The sequence below is a fragment of the Fundulus heteroclitus genome, chromosome 22 (assembly GCF_011125445.2).
Source record: "Fundulus heteroclitus isolate FHET01 chromosome 22, MU-UCD_Fhet_4.1, whole genome shotgun sequence".
Lineage (NCBI taxonomy): Eukaryota > Metazoa > Chordata > Actinopteri > Cyprinodontiformes > Fundulidae > Fundulus > Fundulus heteroclitus.
In genome coordinates this window covers 4,114,335-4,138,536 of record NC_046382.1, presented here as the reverse complement: position 1 = coordinate 4,138,536, position 24,202 = coordinate 4,114,335, and the positions used below count along the sequence as shown (strand labels likewise).

At 44.1% G+C, this 24,202-nt stretch overlaps 2 protein-coding genes across 3 annotated transcripts in view; both read left to right on the top strand.

The window, feature by feature from the left end:
- Window positions 1-8,032: 8,032 nt before the first annotated feature.
- Window positions 8,033-10,007, top strand: LOC105922428 (D(1)-like dopamine receptor). Its single transcript, XM_012858316.2, has one exon. The coding sequence runs from the start codon at window positions 8,436-8,438 to the stop codon at window positions 9,915-9,917; it is 1,482 nt and encodes a 493-aa protein (XP_012713770.2). The 5' UTR covers window positions 8,033-8,435; the 3' UTR covers window positions 9,918-10,007.
- A 10,712-nt stretch (window positions 10,008-20,719) lies between these two features.
- Window positions 20,720-24,202, top strand: part of fgfbp3 (fibroblast growth factor binding protein 3) — a 6,850-nt gene continuing 3,367 nt past the window's right edge. The window contains exons 1-2 of one of the 2 annotated variants that reach the window (XM_012858314.3): window positions 20,720-20,826; window positions 23,495-23,768. In XM_012858314.3, the coding sequence (XP_012713768.1) occupies window positions 23,500-23,768 (269 nt within the window). In that variant the 5' untranslated portion in view covers window positions 20,720-20,826; window positions 23,495-23,499. Of the gene's footprint in view, window positions 20,827-20,925; window positions 21,039-23,494; window positions 23,769-24,202 lie in introns of those variants that run through there. The other variant, XM_021314051.2, reaches the window with a different exon arrangement.

The window sequence follows — 24,202 nt, the reverse complement described above, 5'->3', positions numbered from 1 at the left end:
CCGCTGCTGCTCTGTGATCTCCAGCTTCAACCTGACACTTAAAGCACAGCCGGGGCCTCTGAGACTCCGCTTCAGTCCAAACCTTTGGACACTGAGAAATACTGTTTAAACGTTTTTAGGCCTGCTTTTTTAACACTTTCAAAATCTGACTTCAAGTGTGCAGTAAAGCAAAAATATTTAACATTCCTTACGAAACAAACATAAAGCAAAGCGGAAATAGTTGAATGCAGGTGTATATTAACACATTTTGACTTTTACTGCCCCTTAACCCAGTACGGGTTCAAAGGTCGTCTCCCAACCACCTGAAGTCCAGGTGGTTGGGAGACGATGATTTCCATCTCTGCTTCCTGCAGAGATGGAAATCATCCCCAAGCAGAAAACATCTCAGCAGCTGCCAGCCTTCCCAGGATGGACATCCAGCAGGATGCCTGGAGAAATGAGCAGAAATCCAGGAGCTCCACCTCAGATTCTACAGGAACTCAGGTTAAAGGTCAAAGGTCATGACAGGATGGATGAAGGAGAAAGTAACATGGCGGCATGACCAAGGTCCACAAAGTTTGAATAAACCACAATGTCGCGTTGAGCCGAGAGGACACCAAGGGAAAAGAGCCATGACTGTGGCTGAGGTAGCCGGTGGTCCTACAGCGCCCCCCTCAGCCGGGAAGGCTGGACAGTGTTTGCATCTAAGGCGACCATCTTAGTCTGACTGGAAAATGCTCCTCTGAGCTGTCTCTGGCATCTGTGAAAACCAAACCTTTCTAACCTTAAATCCAGCTCAGCGTGGGTCACCGGTTCCTCACAGACTGACGTTTCAGGGAATCGTGTGAAAACACTGAGCTTTCTGGATGGAGGGGAGCAGATTTACTGATGAGCGTCTTCAGGGATCAACAGGATCAGCTGAACAAGGAGGGAAATCCTTCATTCTCTGGGACTCCAGATGCAAAACTCTGAACTCCCCAACTGCCACTAAAAATACCTCCCCAGTCTACGAGTGATTTAAAGTCCGGATCCAACACGGCTGATAAAACTGTTACCGCTAAAACACACGAGCCCTGTTGGCCAGGATAAGATCTAAAGTAAGCATTAAACGCTCTCACACGCTTATCCTGCAGGGTTCAGCGGTTGGTCAGCAGCTTTTAATACCTTCCTGCCTCATTTTTTTTTCTTTCCTACAGCACAGAAAACCTTTACCTCCACTCTTAGATTTACAAAACAAGGGATTTAAAGTGTAATTCCTCAGTTTCCCGACAAAATGATCCCTTTCTCACCGGCACAGGTTTGTTTTTCACACAGTTTGAGACGGCACAACTGCAGCAGGGTTAGAAGCTGAAATTCTTTGTTATTTTGGGGGAGATGTTTCAAAATCCGGCTACTTAATGACCCTTGCTGGAAGGACCACCTTGTTCAGAAAGCATGGCTAAGAAGACCCCACCTACAGCTCAATCGTTGGTGCGGCTCCTCGCCAGCTGCAGATTCCCATCTGCATCTGGTTCATTGAAAAAATCGGTTCAATATTAATTAGATGTGCTTGTGTTTTAATGTTCAATGCTACCTTTACATGTATTTCAGACTCCAGCCATATTGCAGGCAAGGGTTAGCAATGTTTCACTTGTATATTCAAACTCTGAGGGCTTCCTCTCCGCCTTATATTGATTGTGAAGAAGCAGCTGTTGCTGTGCATCAGTCCTAGAAGAGTTTTAAGGCCGTTTCTTAACTAACACGCATTATTTTGCAGAGAGAACAGTTGTTTCAGGGTTCGATCACCTGTTAATCTTCTCAGGGGTAGATCTTCTGGCAGGTTCACCCCAAGGCTGAAGCATGTGATACACAGAGAAATTACCAAATAACCAGGAGCTCCATTTAAGACTCTGTAGGCTTCAGTTAACAGGGTCCATGCAAAGGTTCAGGAACACTTAAAAGACTGAACACCCCAAACCAGTTGTCAAGCATGGTGGGGGAGGACTGATGACCCGGCCTTGTTTTCCAGAACAGGAAGTAGGCACCTTGCAGCCAATGAGGGAACCAGGATCACCTCTGTACACCAAAATGTTCTGGAGTCAGATGTGAGTCCACAGGACGATGATCCCAAACCCAGCAGCAGATTCGCAAAAGAATGGCTAAGAAAAATTTTATGACCTAGTCAAAGTCCAGACCTGAGCCTGGTTGATAGCTGTGGTGGCCAATGATAGTTCTGGAGAGTTACTGTCTTGCAAATTCTAGATGCATCGCTGCTCCATAACACCTGACTCAAATGGCTGTTTTCTCATCCGCGGTCATCCAGATCTGCAGAGGCCTGCAACGAGCCTGGTAATGAGCCTGGTAACGAGCCTGCTAACGAGTTTGGTAACGAGCCTGCTAACGAGCCTCCTAACGAGCCTGGTAACAAGTCTGGTAACGAGCCTGCTAACGAGCCTGGTAACAAGTCTGGTAACGAGCCTGCTAACGAGCCTGGTAACAAGTCTGTAAAACGAGCCTGGTAACAAGTCTGGTAACGAGCCTGCTAACGAGCCTGGTAACAAGTCTGTAAAACGAGCCTGGTAACGATCCTGGTAACAAGTCTGGTAACGAGCCTGGTAACAAGTCTGGTAACGAGCCTGGTAACAAGTCTGGTAACGAGCCTGGTAGCAAGTCTGGTAACGAGCCTGGTAACAAGTCTGGTAACGAGCCTGGTAGCAAGTCTGGTAACGAGCCTGGTAACAAGTCTGGTAACGAGCCTGCTAACGAGCCTGGTAACAAGTCTGTAAAACGAGCCTGGTAACGATCCTGGTAACAAGTCTGGTAACGAGCCTGGTAACAAGTCTGGTAACGAGCCTGGTAACAAGTCTGGTAACGAGCCTGGTAGCAAGTCTGGTAACGAGCCTGGTAACAAGTCTGGTAACGAGCCTGGTAGCAAGTCTGGTAACGAGCCTGGTAACAAGTCTGGTAACGAGCCTGCTAACGAGCCTGGTAACAAGTCTGGTAACGAGCCTGGTAACAAGTCTGGTAACGAGCCTGGTAACGAGCCTGGTAACAAGTCTGGTGACGAGCCTGGTAACAAGTCTGGTAACGAGCCTGGTAACAAGTCTGGTAACGAGCCTGCTAACGAGCCTGGTAACAAGTCTGGTAACGAGCCTGCTAACGAGCCTGGTAACAAGTCTGTAAAACGAGCCTGGTAACGAGCCTGGTAACAAGTCTGGTAACGAGCCTGCTAACGAGCCTGGTAACAAGTCTGTAAAACGAGCCTGGTAACGATCCTGGTAACAAGTCTGGTAACGAGCCTGGTAACAAGTCTGGTAACGAGCCTGGTAACAAGTCTGGTAACGAGCCTGGTAGCAAGTCTGGTAACGAGCCTGGTAACAAGTCTGGTAACGAGCCTGGTAACGAGCCTGGTAACAAGTCTGGTAACGAGCCTGCTAACGAGCCTGGTAACAAGTCTGTAAAACGAGCCTGGTAACGATCCTGGTAACAAGTCTGGTAACGAGCCTGGTAACAAGTCTGGTAACGAGCCTGGTAGCAAGTCTGGTAACGAGCCTGGTAACAAGTCTGGTAACGAGCCTGGTAGCAAGTCTGGTAACGAGCCTGGTAACAAGTCTGGTAACGAGCCTGGTAACGAGCCTGGTAACAAGTCTGGTAACGAGCCTGGTAACAAGTCTGGTAACGAGCCTGGTAACGAGCCTGGTAACAAGTCTGGTGACGAGCCTGGTAACAAGTCTGGTAACGAGCCTGCTAACGAGCCTGGTAACGAGCCTGGTAGCAAGTCTGGTAACGAGCCTGGTAACGAGCCTGGTAACAAGTCTGATAACGAGCCTGGTAACGAGCCAGGTTACGAGCCAAGTAAGGAGCCTTTCATCTGATTCAGGCGTGTTGGAGAAAGGTTGCAGGATAGTAGCTGTCAGGGCTGAATTGTGCTGTAGTGACACCTTGAGAGAGTTGTGCAGAAACGAATGTCTGCAAGCTTCAACTTCAGCCCCTGCTCTATGGGCTCTCATAAAGTTGTGTTGTTTTTTTCCAAAATCTGATCAACATCTGATTCTCTGAGGAAGTATTTTAAACACCGTCAAACAAAATAGGTTTCAAAACCAAAGAGAAATTCTGGTTCTGAGCTCAGGCCAGTATCTTAGGAACCATGCCTGAGGTAATCACCATGTCCAGAAATGAAAGCTACAAAGGAATCAGTCTTTAATTGTGCTCATTTGCTAGCACCGGTTCAGTCAGTGGGAAAACCAAAAAAAAGCAGCTGACCCGTGAGTGACGACATCGTCTTTAATCCAAACCAATCCCTTCTTTGTGATCCATTTCCACGAAACTGTGGCGTTTACACAGATGAACCCCGGTTTACCGTTGCTTCCTTTCAGTTCTCATGCCAGGCTCAGGTGAGCCACTCCCTCCAAACCGCAGGGCTTTGTTTATCTACGGCAGAAGGAGCTGGTCTTCAGTTCCAGCTGCACTGGCGAGTTTAAGCAAGCATAACTGTTCCCCTAATAACACAAATTTCTGCACATATTCATTAGTGCACGCATGAACAAACGCTGCACATATAGAACCGTGTGTGCAAAATCATTTAGACTAATAACCCGTCCTCCACAAGCACAACGAGTAACTCTCCCCGCCCCTAAACAGTTCAAGCAAAACGGTGATTAAGGTTTCAACTCTTCACCTCAGCGTCAAAACCGCCGGCTGATCCGCCACCAGGTGTAATTACAGGTGAGGAGGAGACGGGCGGCGGTGCAGCTCAATCAGGCTGCTTACGTCAAAGGTGACTCTGGCTTAACCTCCAAGCAAAGTGTGCTCCAACACACGCGAATCTTCAAAAAGCACATGTAGCAACAGCCTACAGTAGCAACCGCTGGAGATTAGAGGCCATGAACCGCACAGGAGGAGTACAGGTATGCTCTGTGTTTATTCTGTTCGTTCTCTGCTTTAGTGGGTTAGCTCCTTCATTCTGTCACCAAGCTCTGCTCAGATAGAAAATCACATTTTTCTCTTAGTTTGTGTTATCTAAAGTGGATATGTTTGGTGTTGTTTTTGGTCAATAAATTAATAAAACGGGTAAAAACACGTTGAAAATGCAAAAACTGCGTGAGAAAGTTCAGCACTAACATTATTTCTAAACTTGCTTCTTATTCAGATATAGAATAATTTCTTCAAAATACAAAGTAGATACAGTGGTTATCAGTGGTTATCATGGGTATTAGTTAGTTTGAACAGAAAATGTAGAGCTTGTCAAACCTGGACCTATTGGCGACACATGGTGGAAAATAAAAAAACAGAATCACAACCAGCTTAATGGCATCACTGTATCAGAGAGAAGTTTTTATGGCATTATGGTCACCTTATATTGCTATAAACTACACAAAAAACCCAATATTTGTGTAACATGGGAAACTGAAGAGACCTGGAAAAACCTTTGTTTGGATACTTCTTTTTTTCAGCATAAAAATAAAATCAAACCAACAAATATGGGAACTTTTAAAGAATCTGGTATAAGAGGCCATAGAAAACAGAAAACATTCAATGTTTGTTTTTAATTCTGAAGGGGGAAAAAAATCAAACCTATTTAGTCATAATTGTACACATACATTCCTAAATAAGCCAAGTTTATTATATTATATTGTTGTATATGAAAATATACAGCTTTTCAGGCCGTTGCTCCAAGCCTCTGGTACCGTCTCCCACTGTCCCTACACTGCAGACTCCTTAGACTCTTAAGGAACAACTGAAGACAGTTTTATTGTAGTGTTTTATTTTTATTTTATTTGCTTTGCCCTTGTGAAGCACTTTGTGATGAATGTCTGTGGAAGATGCTGTAGAAATAAAATTTTACTTACGTAGGTGAGTTTGTTTGCTACATAAGGGCAAGGTTCACCCTGACAGGTAGTCAGAGAGAGGAGAAAGTTAACTAAGCACACACACTCAAATTTAGAGAGCTCAGTTAACCTAACAGGCAAATTTATGGACTAAAACACCAGGAGAGAACCGACACGTGTGCATGGAAAACCTGCAAACTGCATTTAAAAAGACCTCAGCCTAGGATTTGAACCCAGAACCTTCTATCTGCAGTACCATGTTATCTTTATAATAGATAGATAGATAGATAGATAGATAGATAGATAGATAGATAGATAGATAGATAGATAGATAGATAGATAGACAGATAGATAGATAGATAGATAGATAGACAGATAGACAGATAGATAGATAGATAGATAGATAGATAGATAGATAGATAGATAGATAGATAGATAGATAATCTGTGTAAATTGTTGGTAGAGAGAACCAAAAGAAGAAAGGTGGCGCCACCTTGTGGTTACAAAAGCCAGGCATAATAACTGCTGGGAATGTTTAATTGTGATCTGCTTTCTTTCAGCAGTTCATGTATTTGGTATAAACAGAAATCCTTTTAATCAAAGGCGAGCAGTAGAAGAAGAAATAAATCCCCTGCCACCTTTAACTGCTGTCAGTTCAGACTTGTTAAACTTAAGTGAAACTGTGGATTTACTCTTTAGCCAGGAAATGTGGAAATCCCTCTCCTTTTTCACATTTTATCAGAATTATAACTAATGAGGACAAATTAATTAAGCGAGTTTGTTTGTGACTCAACATTTCCACATTGCTGTTGAAGTCAAGATCCACTAACCTGGCCAGCCTGGTTGATAATGTTTTTGTTTTGTTTGTTGTTATTAATATTTCAAACAAATAGTGTACAAAAACTCGTTGAGGTACAAACAATACAACATGGGTAGAAAAAAAACTGACAAAAATGGGGCTAAAAAATAAGAACAGATACATAAACAATAAGGCCAATGAATGATTATAGAGCAAGATTTAAAACAAAAGAAAAGTAGAAATACTGGCAGTTACTTTTTTTGGCAGAAACAGATTCCAAATGTTTCAATGAGGTGTAATACAGTTACCTGGTTGATAATGTGGAGCACCTGTGCTGCACGTCATCCTGTGAACGCAGGAATATCGCGAGAATTCAGCTTAAAGGCGAGGTTAAAAACCCACGTCTGATTTATAAAATAAGATTCTTGTTGTTGCAAATATGTTGACCAAGGTTCAACACCATGGTGTGGTGGGAAACAAACTGTTTTCACTCAACACATTCTCTCTGCAGAATAAATACAGGAATAATAGTTATTTTTGTATAACTGTTAAATAAGTATTATGTCCACAAGCAAACGTATGTCTGGGAGTCAATCTTTTTAATTTCTTCATACTTTCTACCTGGAATGACATGAATTCAACCAGCAGAGGGCGCCGTAGTATCAAAAAAATCGCCTGCTGTCCACTTCTTTTTGTAATGTGTATTCAATATATTTAAGAGACATGAAGGATAGACATTAATCTCATATAATTTATTCAGTATTTTGATCTGTGGTCTGTTTATCAGCGTTGGTTTGACTTTGGACTGAAAGGTGAGGAATCAGTGTTGGTAAGATTAACCCAGCTGTGGCCAGACAGGAAGATCTTAACATTTTCTCTTTGCATTAAAAATCTGCTGCTTTGACTTTTTTCTCCTCATGCATCTTCCTCAGCAGCAGGATCCAAGGAGACGAATCAAACCGTTCAGCTTCAGAAAAAAACATTTTTCTCCCTGACCAACTGTATGATATCAGCAAAATGAAACTACAGGAATAAGAAAAGCAGTTTAGTAATTTAAACCCACGTTCCTGCAACCATGATTAACACTTAAACTGATCGATATGAGCTTTAAATATTCTGAAAATACAATAAAATCTGATAAATTACAATAAATACCAGAATGTGGAATAGCATAAAAGGAAGGAAAAATATAAATAAATTATGAAGTCAATATGCTAAAATTATATATATATATATATATATATATATATATATATATATATATATATATATATATATATATATAGCGTTTTCCCTTCATTTAATTGCATTCTGATGCTTATTTTTATTCTGAATAAGTTGTGGGTAAACTCAGGACTGAACCACCTTCTGTCTGCAACATGCAGCTGCTGATATTGTGGGTTTCTGCAGCAAAGGAGCACTTTTTGGGGCTTTAAAGGCTCCTAACCCGGGCAGGGACGCGCTGGGTGTCAGTAATCTAGTACCTGCGCTGGGATAATGAGCGCTGCAGCAGAGAGCGTGAGCGCAGAGCACAGCTTAGTCCACAGTGACTCACTCAGAGGTAAAACACGCACACAAACGGTTCCCCTCACTCTGGACGCTCACCGGGATTCACTCTTGCTCATTTCTCTCCTCTCTGGATGTTTTCTGAGAGCGTTTTTCTTCCTCTGGACTGATTTGTGCCTGGATCTGGGAGAGAAACGGGGAAATCTGCAGATTCTCAGTGTGTTTTGATCTTTGCTCGGACTCCAGATGATGCTCTCTGCTTCAGGTCCAGCTGGAGACGGAGGGGACGAGTTTAGTGGGAGTGAAATTTAACGAGTTGGAGTCTTTGACCAGCGGCTGTTTAAATGGAAAACGACACGGTGTGGAGTAATTTCACCCAAGTTCTCTCAGGTCTGGACGGGGCGGCGGGTGAGGACGAGGAGGAGGAGGAAGGCGGAGGGGGGCGTGGGCTCCGCGTCCTGATTGGCTGCATCCTCTTCCTGCTCATCGTGACCACGCTGCTCGGGAACACCCTGGTGTGCGCCGCCGTCATCAAGTTCCGCCACCTGCGGTCCAAAGTCACCAACTTCTTCGTGATCTCGCTGGCCGTGTCCGACCTGTTCGTGGCCGTGCTGGTGATGCCGTGGGAGGCCATCACCGAGGTCACCGACACCTGGCTGTTCGGCGCCTTCTGCGACGTGTGGATCACCTTCGACATCATGTGCTCCACAGCCTCCATCCTCAACCTGTGCATCATCAGCGTGGACCGCTACTGGGCCATCGCCAGCCCCTTCAAGTACGAGCGGAAAATGACCCACCGCGTGGCCTTCGTCATGATCGGGGTGGCGTGGACTCTCTCCATCCTCATCTCCTTCATCCCCGTGCAGATGAACTGGCACCGGGCTCAGGAGGAGGTGGACGGCTGGGCGACGGGGGAAGCCGTGTTTTACGGGAACTTCACGAACGCCAGCGACCTGAACGGGACCGGCGTGGCCGCCGTGAGCTGCGTGGCCAACCTGAACAAGACCTACGCCATCTCCTCCTCCCTCATCAGCTTCTACATCCCCGTGCTCATCATGATCGCCACCTACACCCGCATCTACCGGATCGCGCAGACCCAGATCCGCAGAATCGCGTCTCTGGAGCGAGCGGCCGAGCAGGCTCAGCAGCAGGGCTACGGGGTGAACCGGAACCAGCAGCAGCACCGGGCCACCGACGAAGCCTCCCTCAAGTCGTCCTTTAAGAAGGAGACCAAGGTTCTGAAGACGCTGTCCATCATCATGGGCGTCTTCGTCTTCTGCTGGCTGCCCTTCTTCGTCCTGAACTGCACCGTGCCCTTCTGCGACCCGCCGTGCGTCAGCGACACCACCTTCACCGTCTTCGTGTGGTTCGGCTGGGCCAACTCCTCCCTCAACCCCATCATCTACGCCTTCAACGCGGACTTCCGCCGGGCCTTCGCCACCATCCTGGGCTGCAACCGCGTCTGCTCCAGCAACGCGGTGGAGGCCGTGAACTTCAGCAACGAGCTGGTCTCCTACCACCACGACACCACGTTCCACAAGGAGACGCTGGTCCCCGCGCAGCCGCAGCAGCGTCCTCGGAACCTGAGCCTGGGCTTGGACGACTGCTTGGAGGACATGAGCGCGCGGTTTGACGAGGAGTCCAACATCTCCAACGGTTCTCCCAGCCACGACAGGCTTCTGCTGCTCCCTGCCACCGTCCAGCTGGAGGACAACACCGAGATCTCTTTGGAGACCATCACGCCGATTACCTCGGCAGCGGGACTTGAGGATGAGACGCTCATACCAGGACAAGTCCAACATGATGACGACGAGTGCCGGACCTGAACTACCAGCCAGGATGACACAGATCTACTCAACAGCGTAGCATTGGTAGTCCGCCGTACAAACTGGTCCTCAACACGCAAAAAATAACCATTTTCTTCAAATGAGGGTATTTGCCCTTGATTTGAGCTGGAAAATAAGATTATTTCCCAATGGAATGAGTATTCTGACCCCTAGAATAAGATAATTAGATATACTGCACTTAAAATAAGATCAATTGTTGCTATTTTAAAGGCAAGAATCGACCAATAATCCTAGTTAACCACTGAAATCAAGGACAAATACACTCATTTCAATACAAATTTTGCTGACTTTTAGTTCCCTTGTTGCAGTGAATTAATGTTTTTGAAATTCTGAGATTTGTGTTGTTACCAGGGAAATCACAGCGTATGTGTCTGTCCTGAATCACGCCAGTAAAAAAGTAACTTCCTGTCTCATGGAACATCTGATCAGCGCTCTCCTCCTGAGCGGGACTCACATCTGCTTTCATGTTTCATGTTCGCCGCTGAAAAGGAAAATAAGAGGAAGAAGCTGTCCAAAGCACTCCACACCAAAGCAATGCGTAAATTAAGGACGGCACCCAGAGGATCGGAGGTTTAAATCAGCAGCATCATCAGTATTACATTTAATGTTTATTCCACTAAATAAGTGAATGTGTGTTGTTGTGTGCATCTCCTCTCCTCTCCTGGGTGTTTTATTGTGAATTAGGGTGTGTCTAATGTCTGCCATTAGAATTCATGTAAAGAGGCATTTATCAGTATTTCTTCTGTTTCATCGTCATGATTTCAAACTAAGACGTCAGACAATCTTTGCCACAACAGGAGATGTGTGCAGAAATGTCGTTCTTCTGAATTAGGAAGGGTTTATGACGCCCTTGAGGATTTAAAAAGTGGAGCAGTTGGTGCATAAAAGGCCAATTTGCAGCTGAACTCTGGCTGGACTGTTTAAACATGCATCAATTACTTTCATCTTTTCAGTATAAATTCAATGTTATGATAAAGGAAAGTTTGCTGATGGAGTAAAGGACCAATTTCTGAAACTCTTGATTTATCATGATTAGGAATTATAGCCACAGTTGGGGGAATAGAACAGCTTTTATTGTCGTTATGTGGTGGAAAACAAGATTTAATAGCTTCCCCTTTTCAGTGCAGACACAGTTTACACAACAATAGTGTAAAATATACTATTTACAGCTTGGCTTAGGCCCAGCTTTGCTCATTTGTATCTTATCTAACTTAATTTAGACTTTAGACGTTAGACAGCTTTATTTGTCATTTTGTATGCACAAAGTGCGTACAGAACGAAATTTCATTTACGTACAGCTTGAAAAATCACAGTAAATTGCAGTAAATTTCAGGATATAGATGCAGCAGCGATTTATGTAAACAATTGAAATGTAAACAACAATTATATTGGTAACCTTAATTTATCTTAGATTAGTCAATCTTACTTCTTTAGCAACAGGTAAATAAACCTATATATTTTTTCTTTGTTTCGATAATCTTATGATTTAGTGAAGCTTATTTTTTCCTAACTTACCACCTTTGCCTTTGTTTAGTTTTGGCTTCATTTAAATTAGATCAGCATTAAACCAAGAAACATTGATTCTATCAGCCTGTCTCTGATAACCACAAGCAAATGTCATTTACTTTTTGTACTTTTTACCTTTTTGTTGTGTTATTAGTAATATTTTTGGGGGAAACCTTTCTGTTAAATTAAGCTATAAAGATATGCAGTGTGTATTGCTCAGAAGAGCATTAGTCACCATTAAAATATTATAAAACTAAACCTTTAGGCTTAAGGAGAAACAGCAATCATGGCGTACAGAAGATAATCTGGTCCTTTCTAGGTTTCACGCTCATTCACTCCATCTTTCTCAGCCTTTTTCTGTCATTCTTTGCAAAACATCGTGATCAGGAGCAAACACTAAATCAGTGAAAACCAGCTGTGATCGTCTTGTTCTCTGATTTATGACGCTTTGAATATAAAGCAGCTGAAAGCGCAGCAGAAGGACGTCTGACAGCCTCTTCATGGACCTCCAGTGGGAACGGTGGTCCCTCTCTCCCATCGTCTTCTTCTCCTGCATTTAACCACGTTAGCCTTAAATATTGAAGCCCCCCAATCCCCTCACAGGCACCGGCTTCTCCAGCTCTTACTGAAAAATGGGCCTGGATGGTCTTTCCTGGACGTCTAACAGAAATATGGACTCATGTGTCCACAGAATGTGTCAGATATTCAGGAATAGTCCAGAAAGGTTCAGACTTTCAGCTTCTAATCCTGCAGATATCCTCTGTAGTTTTTAAACAAGAATCAAAGATCATCCTGGCAGCAAATACATTCTAATAGTAAAATGCATTAAACAAAGACTGGACACGCAGGTTCTTGTTGCTCGTGGGTTTGCTGGGTTTTTACAGCGCCTCTTTCATCTTCAGTCAGCGCTGCAGTTGAAACACAGCTGAGGCTCTCAGGGGCCACTCAGGGGCCACTCAGGTGACGGCAGGTGACCCTCACAGGTGTGCCTTACAGCCGGCAGAGACGGAGCCACAGTCCTGGTTTAATGTCTCTGGATTTCCACCAGAACACGCTGATAACCTCTGAACAGAATGGACAGTAGCTCCTCAGAGATGCTGAACAGAGTGAAAGATCATTTCCCTGAATCTCAGGTAGAAAGCTGTAAATTCAGACGTCAGAGGTTCTGGTCTGTTCTGCTCAGGATCTTCACAGGGAAGCAGATCTTTGTCTTTTCTAGCAAAACATTTCACAGCTTTAGATTTATGCTCCAGCAGAGAAGCTCTTTAAAATATTCAGCATGTGATCAGACCGTTTTCACTCATTTGACATAAAAGCTGATGCAGCCTGAGGCGCTGCAGATCATAGTCATTCCCTTAGGAAAAAATCTTGCTTTTGATTTTGTTGCTGTTCTTCACCTGTGTTTTGCTTTTTAGTGATTTGGGATCTCCTGGTTCTGGAAAAAGGGAACAGATATTAGTAAAGACACCATAACCCATGGAAGCATGCTCGTTACCATTCAGGGGTTTCCTCTTCTCATTCTGTTTGCATTCATTACTGTCTGTCCTCCTCCCTGCTGCAGGAACTCATCTGTAGACCAGTCAGGAAAGGTGTCACTGGTATTAAACCATTCATCAAGACCAGGTTAACACAATATATGGATCAGAGGTTATGGATATGACAAAAACCTGCAGATGTTTCCCCAGAGACAGCAGGAACAAACAGGATCTCTGTGGATCTCCATAGTTCAGACATTTTTCACACTAGAAATAAATGAAAGTTGGACATCATCTGGCAGAACTGGTATAATCCTGTGTTTTAAGGTTTTCATGCAATCATAGTTTAGTAATAATAATAATAATAATAAAGGCTTTGTCTGGCGAGGATGTTCCTGATGGTCCCCTGGAGTCCTGCCAAAGATGGCGGCATGAATTAAATCCAAAACATCTGAACGACATCTGATCCAAAATAAAAAAGAGCTTAAATGTTTAAAACTACATCAACTAAGATCCAGCTGAATAAAACAATCAGAGCAGCTTTCTTAACGCTCGTTGCTCATAAAGTTACTCCAAAGATGCGTAGAGAACCTGTCTGACCTCTAGATGTACTCCAGCTGCTCTGAGGCAGCAGAACACGCTTTATTTCAGCTTTCTGTGGTTTTTCTGCAAACATTGACTGTAGAAAGCTGGAGATGTTTGCAGGATTTGGTTTAAAATCCCAGAGAAAACAACTTCCTCCTGCTTGCAGAGGTTGGGATCTTTATGACGGTAATAGAAAAATGTTGATGCAACAAGCAGAAAACCTGCGAACCTGAACCATAAAACCATGAAAAGGTGTGAAAATAAGAATTGGTCCGATGTTCTGCAACCTCTCTAAACTTTACTGGTGGTTCTGCTGTTTGTATTCGTGGTATTTGTTGTTGCAAATACATTTTATTAACATCATATTGCTGCCAGAAGTTAAAGCTCTGGTTTCCTGGTTGATCTGAATGTTTAAGCTTAGCAGCAAACCAAAGATCACGCGAGAAAAAGAAGATCCTGTTCTATACATCTTCAAGAACTCCTCCTAGATCCTCTGAGTTTATTATACTGGGTAAACCCGTTCTTCCATCCTGACAGTAGTTAATACATTATGTATTCAGAAAAAGGAAGTTAAAAAACGATGTCATGGGAGCTGGAGGCCTGAAAAACTGACCAATCCCTGCTGTTTGCTCCAAAGGGCAGATATTGGTCAGAGTTTAGTTCCTGCTCTCTGTCTCTTAACACCAGTGTGCTTGTTCCTTGTTAGTTTCCGGTTTCTGGCTGCACATTTCTAATGTTTATGTAACCTGTTAGCTTAGCGATTAGCTTCGGTGTTAGCCGTTCATTGTAGCTCTGCTGCTCTCACCGTAGACTTTGGACATGGCTGAGAGTCACAGGAAGAGAACCACATTCATGTTTATGAGAACAAAAGGAAGATCTCAATATAAAGAAATGAGACCAGAGAGGATTTGGGAGATTTTTTTCAAGTGGAACAACCCAACGTTGCCAACTTAGCGACTGTCGCTATATTTAGCGACTTTTGTTTCAAGTGAGCGCTGTCTGTCTCACACTCACTCACACACACTCACTCACACACACACACACACACACACACACACACACACACACACACACACACACACACACACACACACATAAACACACACACACACTGTGCAATGTAAAAATTATTCAGGAATTATTTCATAAATGTGTAGTTCCAAACATATTTACTGTTTTTTGTCTTCCCAAAAAGCTTCTCTTTCCTACAGCCTGGATCACAACTACAATATCAAATATGCAAATTACGTGATGACATCATCTGGCCACTTTTAAAACAGCCAGTAGCGACTTTCCTCGCTGAGAAGCTGGAAACAGTGGAGGAGCAGGTACGACGGTCTTTCACAGGCGCAGTTATTTAAAAAATATCCTCCTCTTCTTTCAATTAAACTCCACAAGACGAAACTCAAGGATTTCACTCTCAGTTTAGAGCTTTACTCAATAATTGGAAAAAGAAAAACATATTTTCAGTCTGTCTTGAGTTCTGTCTCATAGAAAAATTAACCTCGAGGTTTTTTTAGTGGTGATCTAAAGATAAATCAATTCCTAATATGCAGGTAGTGTTTCTGAAATAAAAACCGTAATGTGTTCCTCACTAAAGCCGTCTCTTCCAGCAGTAAATCGAGTTTTTGTGCGTTGCCCTGTGTGTGAGCAGGATGAAGTGTGCAGCATCTTTACATCAGCAGTGTGTCGGCCGATGATGTCTCGGCATCGGTAAAACAATCACACAGACACTGCGGAGGTCACGGCTCGGCTTTTAATCACCGCGGTAATCAGAGCAGAGGAGGGCAGAGCGCTGATTGCTGCCGCCACTCCACGGCCGCTCACAGACAGAAAGTGGACTCTTGTGTTTGCCGTCAAGGACTCCGGATCGTCACCCATTCATCTACCGCACACAAACACTTCATCCAGATAAGGAGGCAGGAAAGTCACCTCACACAGGCTTCATCTGCTTTACAGAGAGCTGCCAGCAAACGGCTCTTTAAGCACCTAAAATACCGCCACTTAAGTCTGGAAAAGCCACAAAGGAGACAAAGAAATCACTATCAGCCACTGAAACTAGATAGAACCACCTGTTTGGTTCCTATCAAGTAAAACCACCAAAGCAATGAGCTGAAAGTCTGAAGCACAGAGGAAATAAATGGCTGTGAACTCAGCTAGAACAGCCAGTCAGAGCTCGCCTGTTTGTCTCTGATGAAGACGCTATCACAGCCACCGCTGCCTTCAACTCTGCCCATGTTTTCTTTACCCTAGACAGAACTTTCTGGTTCTGGTTCTGGTTCTCACTCTGTCTCCTCCTGGTAAAATGGAGTTGTTTCTGTCCACTGTCGCCACATGCTTGCTCAGGAGGAGGGGTCGCTGCAAAGTCACTGACTGTGCAGGTTTCTGCTGTTTCTGGTCATTGTTTGACTCGATGGCTGGTTTTCATCATGGCTGAAGTGCTGCATGTGTTTTAGAGAAGTTTTAGTTTATTTCTGTGATGTTTTAGGTGTTTTTTTCCCAATAAATGCGGTGAATATGAGCCTATTTCTAAGAATAGGCTCATATTCTTAGACATAACCAGCAGGAGGCGCCAGAGCCCCGCTGCACAGTCTGTACAGCGCTGACACTCCCACTCCTTTCCTTTCTTATAATGCACACTAAATAAGCTGTAATATATCAAGCTGTGGCATAAAGTAAGGACACCCTCCCCCAGTCAAAGGGTCAGCAGACAATAAAAACTAAGCAGTCTCTGTGAACTGAAGGCAGGACGGCTCAAAATAAACTCAGAACTAGGAAAAATCCTTTTGATCAGGTCTTGTTGCCCAGACAGCCAAACATATTATTATTTCGTTACGTTTAAACAGCACATGAGTTTCAGTTTTTCTGTCACCTAACTTCAGTCATTTGCTCCTTTAACACAGAAATGAGGAAATAATTGGAACATTATATTCATGTTTTAAAGGACTTTTAGGCACAGCTGCCCTGGAGCGGACTGACAGAAGCGGGGGAACCAGAGAATCGGCCCCACCGGGCCCTCTGATGAACCGTCGTGCCCTTGAACACGGCTGAGATGGCCGGAGGATTTGAACCAGCAGCAGGAGGAACTACTGAGCTCCTGCCACACTGTCGCCCAGAGCCAGACCATGGACGGGTCTGCAGTCCATCACTATATAAGTTCAGTCCATTTATTACCATTTATCACAGGACAAAGCAGAGACACACATTTTCTGACTGCTCAGCTGAATAACTGACAATAAAAACCTCTGAAAAAGTCACTCCCCCGTCCCTGGCAGTCAATCTGAGTACTTTCTTCCTTACAGGTATCAAAGAATAATGTGATAAATCACAAACTGTGACCTAAATTATGATTTAATCTGGCTACATTTGTTTTAAAGTTTTAGATCTGGTTGTTTTTTCTCCTTTTCTTGTGGTGTGACGTCGCAGGGTTACAGCACACCTGCTGGGCCGAGCGAAGATGACCGCTGTTATGATGAGACTCTGGTTTCTGGCTGGACTGAGGTAACCTGACAACAGCCAGATGCATGTCTCGCTCCACCTAGCTCCACTCAGAAGATGAGATTCTGGTTTCTGGTTGGACTGAGCTCCACTCAGAAGATAGCTGACTGAGAAGGTTACGTCCAGAAGGGTTTCATTCGCCTTTCCTTTTTGCACACGGACCTGCTTGGAACTGCAGATGTTAGTAAAGCGTCCGTCCTGGATATAGGAAAGAAAGCAGAAGTTAATATTCTTAAAGATTAAGATTTAAATTTAGATTCCATACAATCGACCGTGAATCCTGGTTTAGACTTTTAGCTTCAGGTCGGCGCTACAGCGATAATTCTCCAACCTCCACAGAGTCAGTTTCTCCAAGCAGAGAACCCAGATCCATTCTATGCAGGTTTGCACCGATTGATTCTTCTCTTCTTCTTTTATAAAAACACATATTTACAAATGAGCTGCACTTTTATTCCCTTCTTATATATTTACATTTAACATGTCTTAATTGAGAGCAAAGTGGAACCAAAGTCAAGTCCTTGTTTGTCTTCACCATTTATTGGCGCTAAAGCAGATTTCCTTTGTGTTCATCTTTGGTTGTTTTCTTCGGTTCAGCTGAAAATTGGAAACATTGTTTTTTTTTCTGTCTGGCTGCTGGCATCAGCAATCCTAAAGATCTAAACTAACTATTTTAATCTAGCTGAACACTGTCCCTGACTGGTTCCATGCAGTTATCATCCCTGTGAGGTAAAATGAGAACCTGTATATCTCAGCAGAGAAGCAGAAAAGCGTCTCTGCTTTAGCAACAAGGACAGAAAGATGTATGAAACTGAAAAGGCTGAAATAATCCTTCCTTTCATTCCTCCCTCCACGGGTCCTTAAGAGCCGGCCTCCTCCGATGCCCCTTTGACCAAACTTTGATAGATGACGCTGCGCGGCTGGAGGACTCTCCCAGCCTTAAACCAAGGCGACATATTTGTTCCTGATGGATCCAGACTGGGTGGAACGGCACGTTTTCTCTCCTCCACTTCTTCCTCCCCTCACGGGGCAGATCTTTGGCAGGCCTGGCAGGAGGAAGGAGCTGGGAGCTGAACGCAGGCCTGAGCTGAATGAGAAGGAGCTGGCCACCGACCACGGGGAGTCAGTGGGGGGTTAAGCTGTGACCCAGATTCCTGCATGGCTCTTTGTCTCTGAGGGGAGAGAAGATCCTCCTCAGAGAGCTGAGGAACAACTTTATACATCAACGCAGGGAGAGCTCAGTCTGACACAGGAACCAGTGTTTTTAAATAATATTAAAATCAAAAAAATAAAGCTAAATGACACAGACTGGTAGCTGAAGACAGTTTAGGGAGAACAATGAACCTGACATGTTTCTGGCTGTGAGAGGAAGCTGGTGTACCCAGAGAGGACTCAGGCCAGGATTTGAACCCAGGACCTCCTCAAGGCCACAGCGCTATTAATTCTGCCGAACCCCCCCCAAACAATGGCATAAAATTTGTGCCCCGGGATTCACATGTATCACCACTCATGGGGACAAATGGAGTGTCAACATAGCATGATCCAAAAGCAATGACCAGATTCTTGAAAATGTGACTTCAGACCCTTTAAGAGAACACATCATTTTTTCCAGTTTCATAAAACAAAGGGCATCATTTATGCAGTGAGAATGTGTGGATGGGAGAGGATTCCTCATGCATGTTCTGAAGCTCCTCCTCTGCAGCCGAGCCTCTCAGCTTTAGGGTTTAATTGTTCCTTCAGCAGCACTGACTACATTAAAACAAAGCAGTTTTCTTTGGAAGTGACTATAGCAGTTCAATCTGAAAAACTCACACGGAAAGAAGAGGCAATTAGAAGAATGTTATTGATACAATATTTTAAGACTTTGGCGCTCAGACCTCGGCAGGAAACATTCACGCTGAATTATACTTGAATATGCATAAGCAGGCGTATGAGAATAGGGATATTTCCCCCAGGTCTGAAACTGGTGGTGGAGTGGAGATAAGCAAAGTTTGTTCAGTCCATATGATGATCTGTTTGAGCTTGATGTCCAACTTGATAAACACAGGTTTGCATGAACTGTCCATGATGAGCAAGCATGAAGCGACTGTGGAGAGGAAAAACTCCCCTTTGGGAAGAAACCTCTGGCAGAACCAGGCTCAGCATGGCGGTCTTCTGCCGGACCGTTTTAAGGAGTGACTGGGAATTCAGTAAGAGTCCAGGAGGAATTACACTCTGATAGGAACGAGGTTGAAGGAGCACCGTAGGAAAGCCAGTTTCTCACCAGGGTAATTTAGATTCACATAGATCAATTTCTTCTGATCAGGCCTCCTCAGATTCTTCATTAGATTCCTCTTTGGGAGGTTTTCCAGGTGGTTCCTCTCTGACTAGACCCTAAATAAGACTCAGAACTCTTTATTAACTTTATATCACATCTAGCCCCCCCAGAAGGTCTGGTTCTGATAACACCATGGACAAATCTCTGACCAAGAGGGAGGCAATGGATGGATGGATTATCCTGGCAGCAAAATAAGGCAAGTTCACTTAGAAGAGATTTTTGATAAGAAATGAACAGAAAATCTAGATTTTTCATCGTCTCTATCCAGAGAATTCATGACAGGGTAACGCAGACAAATGTAGATTAGTTAACGATCTTAATGAGCGCATGGCTGAAAGGTAGGAGAACATAAACTACCTGGAGAGGATCACTGAGGGAGGACAGGAATGTTTCAACATGTTTATTAAAGGAACTGGTTTGTTGGAAATGGAACTGATGGAAGCAACCTCTAGAACCACTGAGGGGGAGAGGACAAGGTTAGTGGCCAAGGACAACTCAGTGGTGATGTGAGAACAAAGAATAAAAGTCTCTAACTTTATCAGAATTGGTGAGGGTGCACTGGTTCTTAGAGAATGATCCAGAGGATCCGTCTGGGTGATACGGATCACCGTCTGACTGATCAGCTTCAGGCTTTCAATAATCTGGCAGCTACACACTGGGAGAGCCTGGAATATGTAGTGCAGCGAATTAAATTTTCAATTCAATTATTTATAATTGAATTGAAAATGTATTATATAATATTATTATATTATATTATATTATATTATATTATATTATATTATATTATATTATATTATATTATATTATATTATATTATATTATATTATATTATATTATATTTAATTATTTATATAGTGCCAATTCATGAAACATATTATCTCAAGGCACTTCACAAAATCAAATTCAATCATATTATACAGATTGGGTCAGATTATATAACTATGTGCTTATATATCTGCTTAATTGGAGCCGCTGCAGGCGTGCTGCTCAGACCTTGATTAGCAGTGCAAAGCAGAGAGCAGGAGCAGGGAATGACGACACGGCGACTGCAGACAGGGTTTTTGTTCTTTCAGGAACAGACAGAATCATTACAGGCCTGGGCAGGGATTCAAACCCAGTACATTCTAGCTACAAGCCAGCAGCGCTAACACCTGCTTTATCATGCTGTCCTGCATGTACTGCTTATTATTAAAAAGACCAAAGTCAAAATGATGCTAAAATTCTGCCGTTTCTACGCGACACAGAATGGATTCAGTGGAAAAGCAGTTCTAAATATTGTCTGTGTGCCACCAAAAGAGAAATCCTGCACACACTGAGCTTCTTTCTCTCTGATGTATAGTGAGGGGGTAAATGTGGGAGGGCTCCTTGGGCAGTTCTTCGAATAGTTTCCCTCCCTGAACCCCCCTTTTTCTCTGCTCCTCCTTTATCCTCATCCCCTGCCCTCTTTTATCCCAGAGTCTGTGGCCCCCCCGTTCTCACAGCGACTCGGACCTCTGAGCAGCATCCCAGGGTAAGACCAGCAACCCTCTGCTCACACTGCAACCACTAACTCTGTTTCTACTGAGCAAAAACCTGCTAATGCAGAGAGAGGAGGGAAACCAGCATGACTTACTGATGAGGTTGGGTTGGGAAGACGGATCAGACTGGATTAGTGGTGCTGCGCTGCTCTCTGTCTTTTTCTGACATCTCCTACAAACTGTGGATAAAAGCCTCGGTGGAAAGGTGACCTGTTTCTGCTGAAGGGTTTGTCAGTTTGGTTTAAGGGCAGAGAGGAAGTTTGAGTAAGAAGAAGCCCTAGAAATAGCAGACTTGAGCTTTTCTCTTTGAAAACATGTATTTTGCTCTGGTTTTGTGGCTTTTTAAAATAAATTTCCTCCAAGAGGGAGGGAGGAACGGTTCTGTTTGGTTCTGTTTGGTTCTGTTTTAGTACTTTAACCTCCTGAGGAAACGGACTCTGACAGAACTGGCTTTTTCTAAATGTTGACTATAAACTGGCATCGGTTAAAATCCCCTTCACAAACATCGAGTAACTGTTAAATCTGTTAAACATTTCAGACTGGCTGGTTTATCATCTCCTCCTTTTTGCTCACTGTAAAGCATCATTTACTTTCACAGTTATTGTATGAGGTATTAAGCTGTTATTTGTCTTATGATGCAGCAAAGAAGCTGTTTTCTGTGAGGTTTGTTATTTCTTAGTGTGTTTGGAACCTAATGAGCACACTGCAGTGGGGTTACCTTTGATTGTAAATGGCTGTGCACAGACCTCTGCAGTGAGGTAGCGGTGGTTGATTTTCATGAGGGCAGAGTTTGGGTGGACAGTCACCAGAGAACTGATGAGTCCAGTCTAGGCGATGACCCAAACAGACTGTGCTGGCAGGGACTGAGTTATGGCAACACGATTGGCAAGGCATCATTTGGTCACATCAACCCCACTGCTGTTCTAGGTTCAACTCAATCTGAGTTCAGTTATCTCAGAGTCTTAATGGTAAATGATGGGAGAATGGAGATGGATTCACGGTGCAGGGCACAGTCTGAGGTAATGCCGCTGCTGCTTCTCTTTGTTTTCATGAAGAAAGAGTTAGAAAACCAAGTTCTGGTCAGTGTACGACTCTTTCTGTGGCACGGAAGAATGGACCAGGATGACTCAGAGAAACCACAACTGGGATCCAAGGAGCTGAAACTGATAGTGGAAATGTTCTTTAGCTTTATTTATTATGTTCTTTAGCTTTATTTATTATGTTCTTTAGCTTTATTCGTGGCTGTTATGGCAGATTTTGTTTAATTTATTTTTTTTCAGTTCAGTACTGGACTTGACCACCAGTCACTGCTGTGATCTATGAAATCAGTGGTTGTCAGTTGCAGTCCTCTGGACCTGTTGTCCTGCGTGTTTCAGGGGTTTTTCTGCCTCTACACTCATTTGATTCAGGTGTGCCGTAGAAGAGACACAGGACCGGAGGACTGGACTTGAAAACCACAGTTATTCCTGGAGCCCAGAACTTTGGAAAAACCTTCTTTACTGAAGAGTACAGTGTTGCTGTTTCAGTCTACATACTGAAACAGCTTCTTCCAACACATAGCCACACACTGTCAGCTCACAACCATCACACCATGAGCCCAGAATCACACAATGCACTGGTCATGCTTAGAACATCTTAGTTAGCTTAGGTAACATACCTGCATCATGATGCAGGTATGTTACCTAAGCTAACGATGATTTGACACTATGCCAGCGTGACGCTACTGCTGGTGGTGAGAAATCTACTCCAGGTTGTTCCCATGACCTCTCTGCTATCTGCAGGGCACCTTACATATATGTCTGGGGTTTCTGGGCTTCTAGCATCAGTTTGAACCTCACAGCAGAGAAGATAACCACCATCAGGAAGAGGAAGTAGGTTCCTCCTGGGAATCCTCAGCAGAAAGCTTTCCTGACTTCTCAGCTGCATCAGAGGATTCAGGTTAAGGTGTTTTCTGTCTGGATCTCCACAGCGAGTCGGGTATTTATGAGCATGTAGACAACAAAGGGTGGTAACTGAATGATGTCGAAGTCTCACTGTATGCACCACTTATTGCCCCCCCCCCCCCCCCCCCCCAGGGGTTATTTGTGGGGGTAGCATATGCATGGGGGAACGGGGTCAGACCAAGGGACCAGAGTGTCCAGTTCTGCTTAAATAATCAGTTACCAACATCCACATCATGGGTATCCTGCCTATGGTCCTCCTAGAACCCCAACATGCTTTCACCATGAAATTAAATGATTACAACCTCACACCAGAGGTCTTTTCCACACCGTGGACACTTTCCAGTCTCTGTCACATGTTACAAAGAGACCAGAATGTTTTCAATGCAAAGGCCACTCATGTTTCATGTTTGTCAGCTATTGTGTAATAAAGCCCACATATTTGGACCAATGCTGTCATTCCATGTTTTGGTTTAACTGAAACTACCAATTGAGGTGGTATAATGGTTAAGCTGTTGTCTCTGTTGTCCACGGAAACGTTCAGGTGTTTCCAGGTTCCTCTTTGGACTTCAGGTGGTGGGAAGTAAACTAGAAAGAAATGAGAGATGGCTTCAGACTTCTCTACAGTGCTCTGTGTTTAAGGTTGAACGTTTGCAGGAATCTGCTAAGCACTTCGCCGCCTCCTGCTCTGATATTTGCTGACCTAAATGTTTCTCCACAGCCACCATGCGTGCTGCCCTGTGTACCTGTGTCTTCCTCCTCTGCCTCCTCTTCCTCGCCGAGGCCAAGCGGCAGCCCGGTCAGGACAAACGAGAAAAACCTCGCACGCCTCCGCCGTCGCCCCCGCCTGCCCGGAGGACCAGAAACCGTTCGGTGCTCAGCTCCGGAGAGCTGACCACCAAGCTGGGCCATAGCTGCACCTGGCAAACCTCTGGTGAAGGTCTGGTGAGCCTTCTGGTGAACTGCTCCATAGAAACCGAAGGAGACCAAGAGAGGTGAGGCTAGACTTCCCTATAGTTTAAAAAGCTCAGTGAAAAATGCTGAAAAGCAACACATCCTCCTGTAATCAAGCAATAACTCAGTGATGCTTTTGATCTCCATCCATGACTCTGGATGAATTTCGGTCAGCTCTTATTTCCAAAATAGTTCTTCTTCTTTACGTTCCCTCCTCAGCATCTCAGTTAGGCTAACCTGTGGACTTTGACTGGGCCATTGCAACAACTTGACTCTTTTTCTTCTTTACCAACTCTGCTGTAGATTTACAGCTGAGTTTGGGGTCATTGTTTGGTTGAGAAGCTGCTTGGACCGAAGTTCAACAGAGTCACGAAGTTCACTACAGACTCTGTAGAATCTCTCACAAAACACGTCCGTCACAGACCTGCAGAGACGAGCGGTGTCTGAGCGGCTGCTGGACGTTGGTAAATCACAA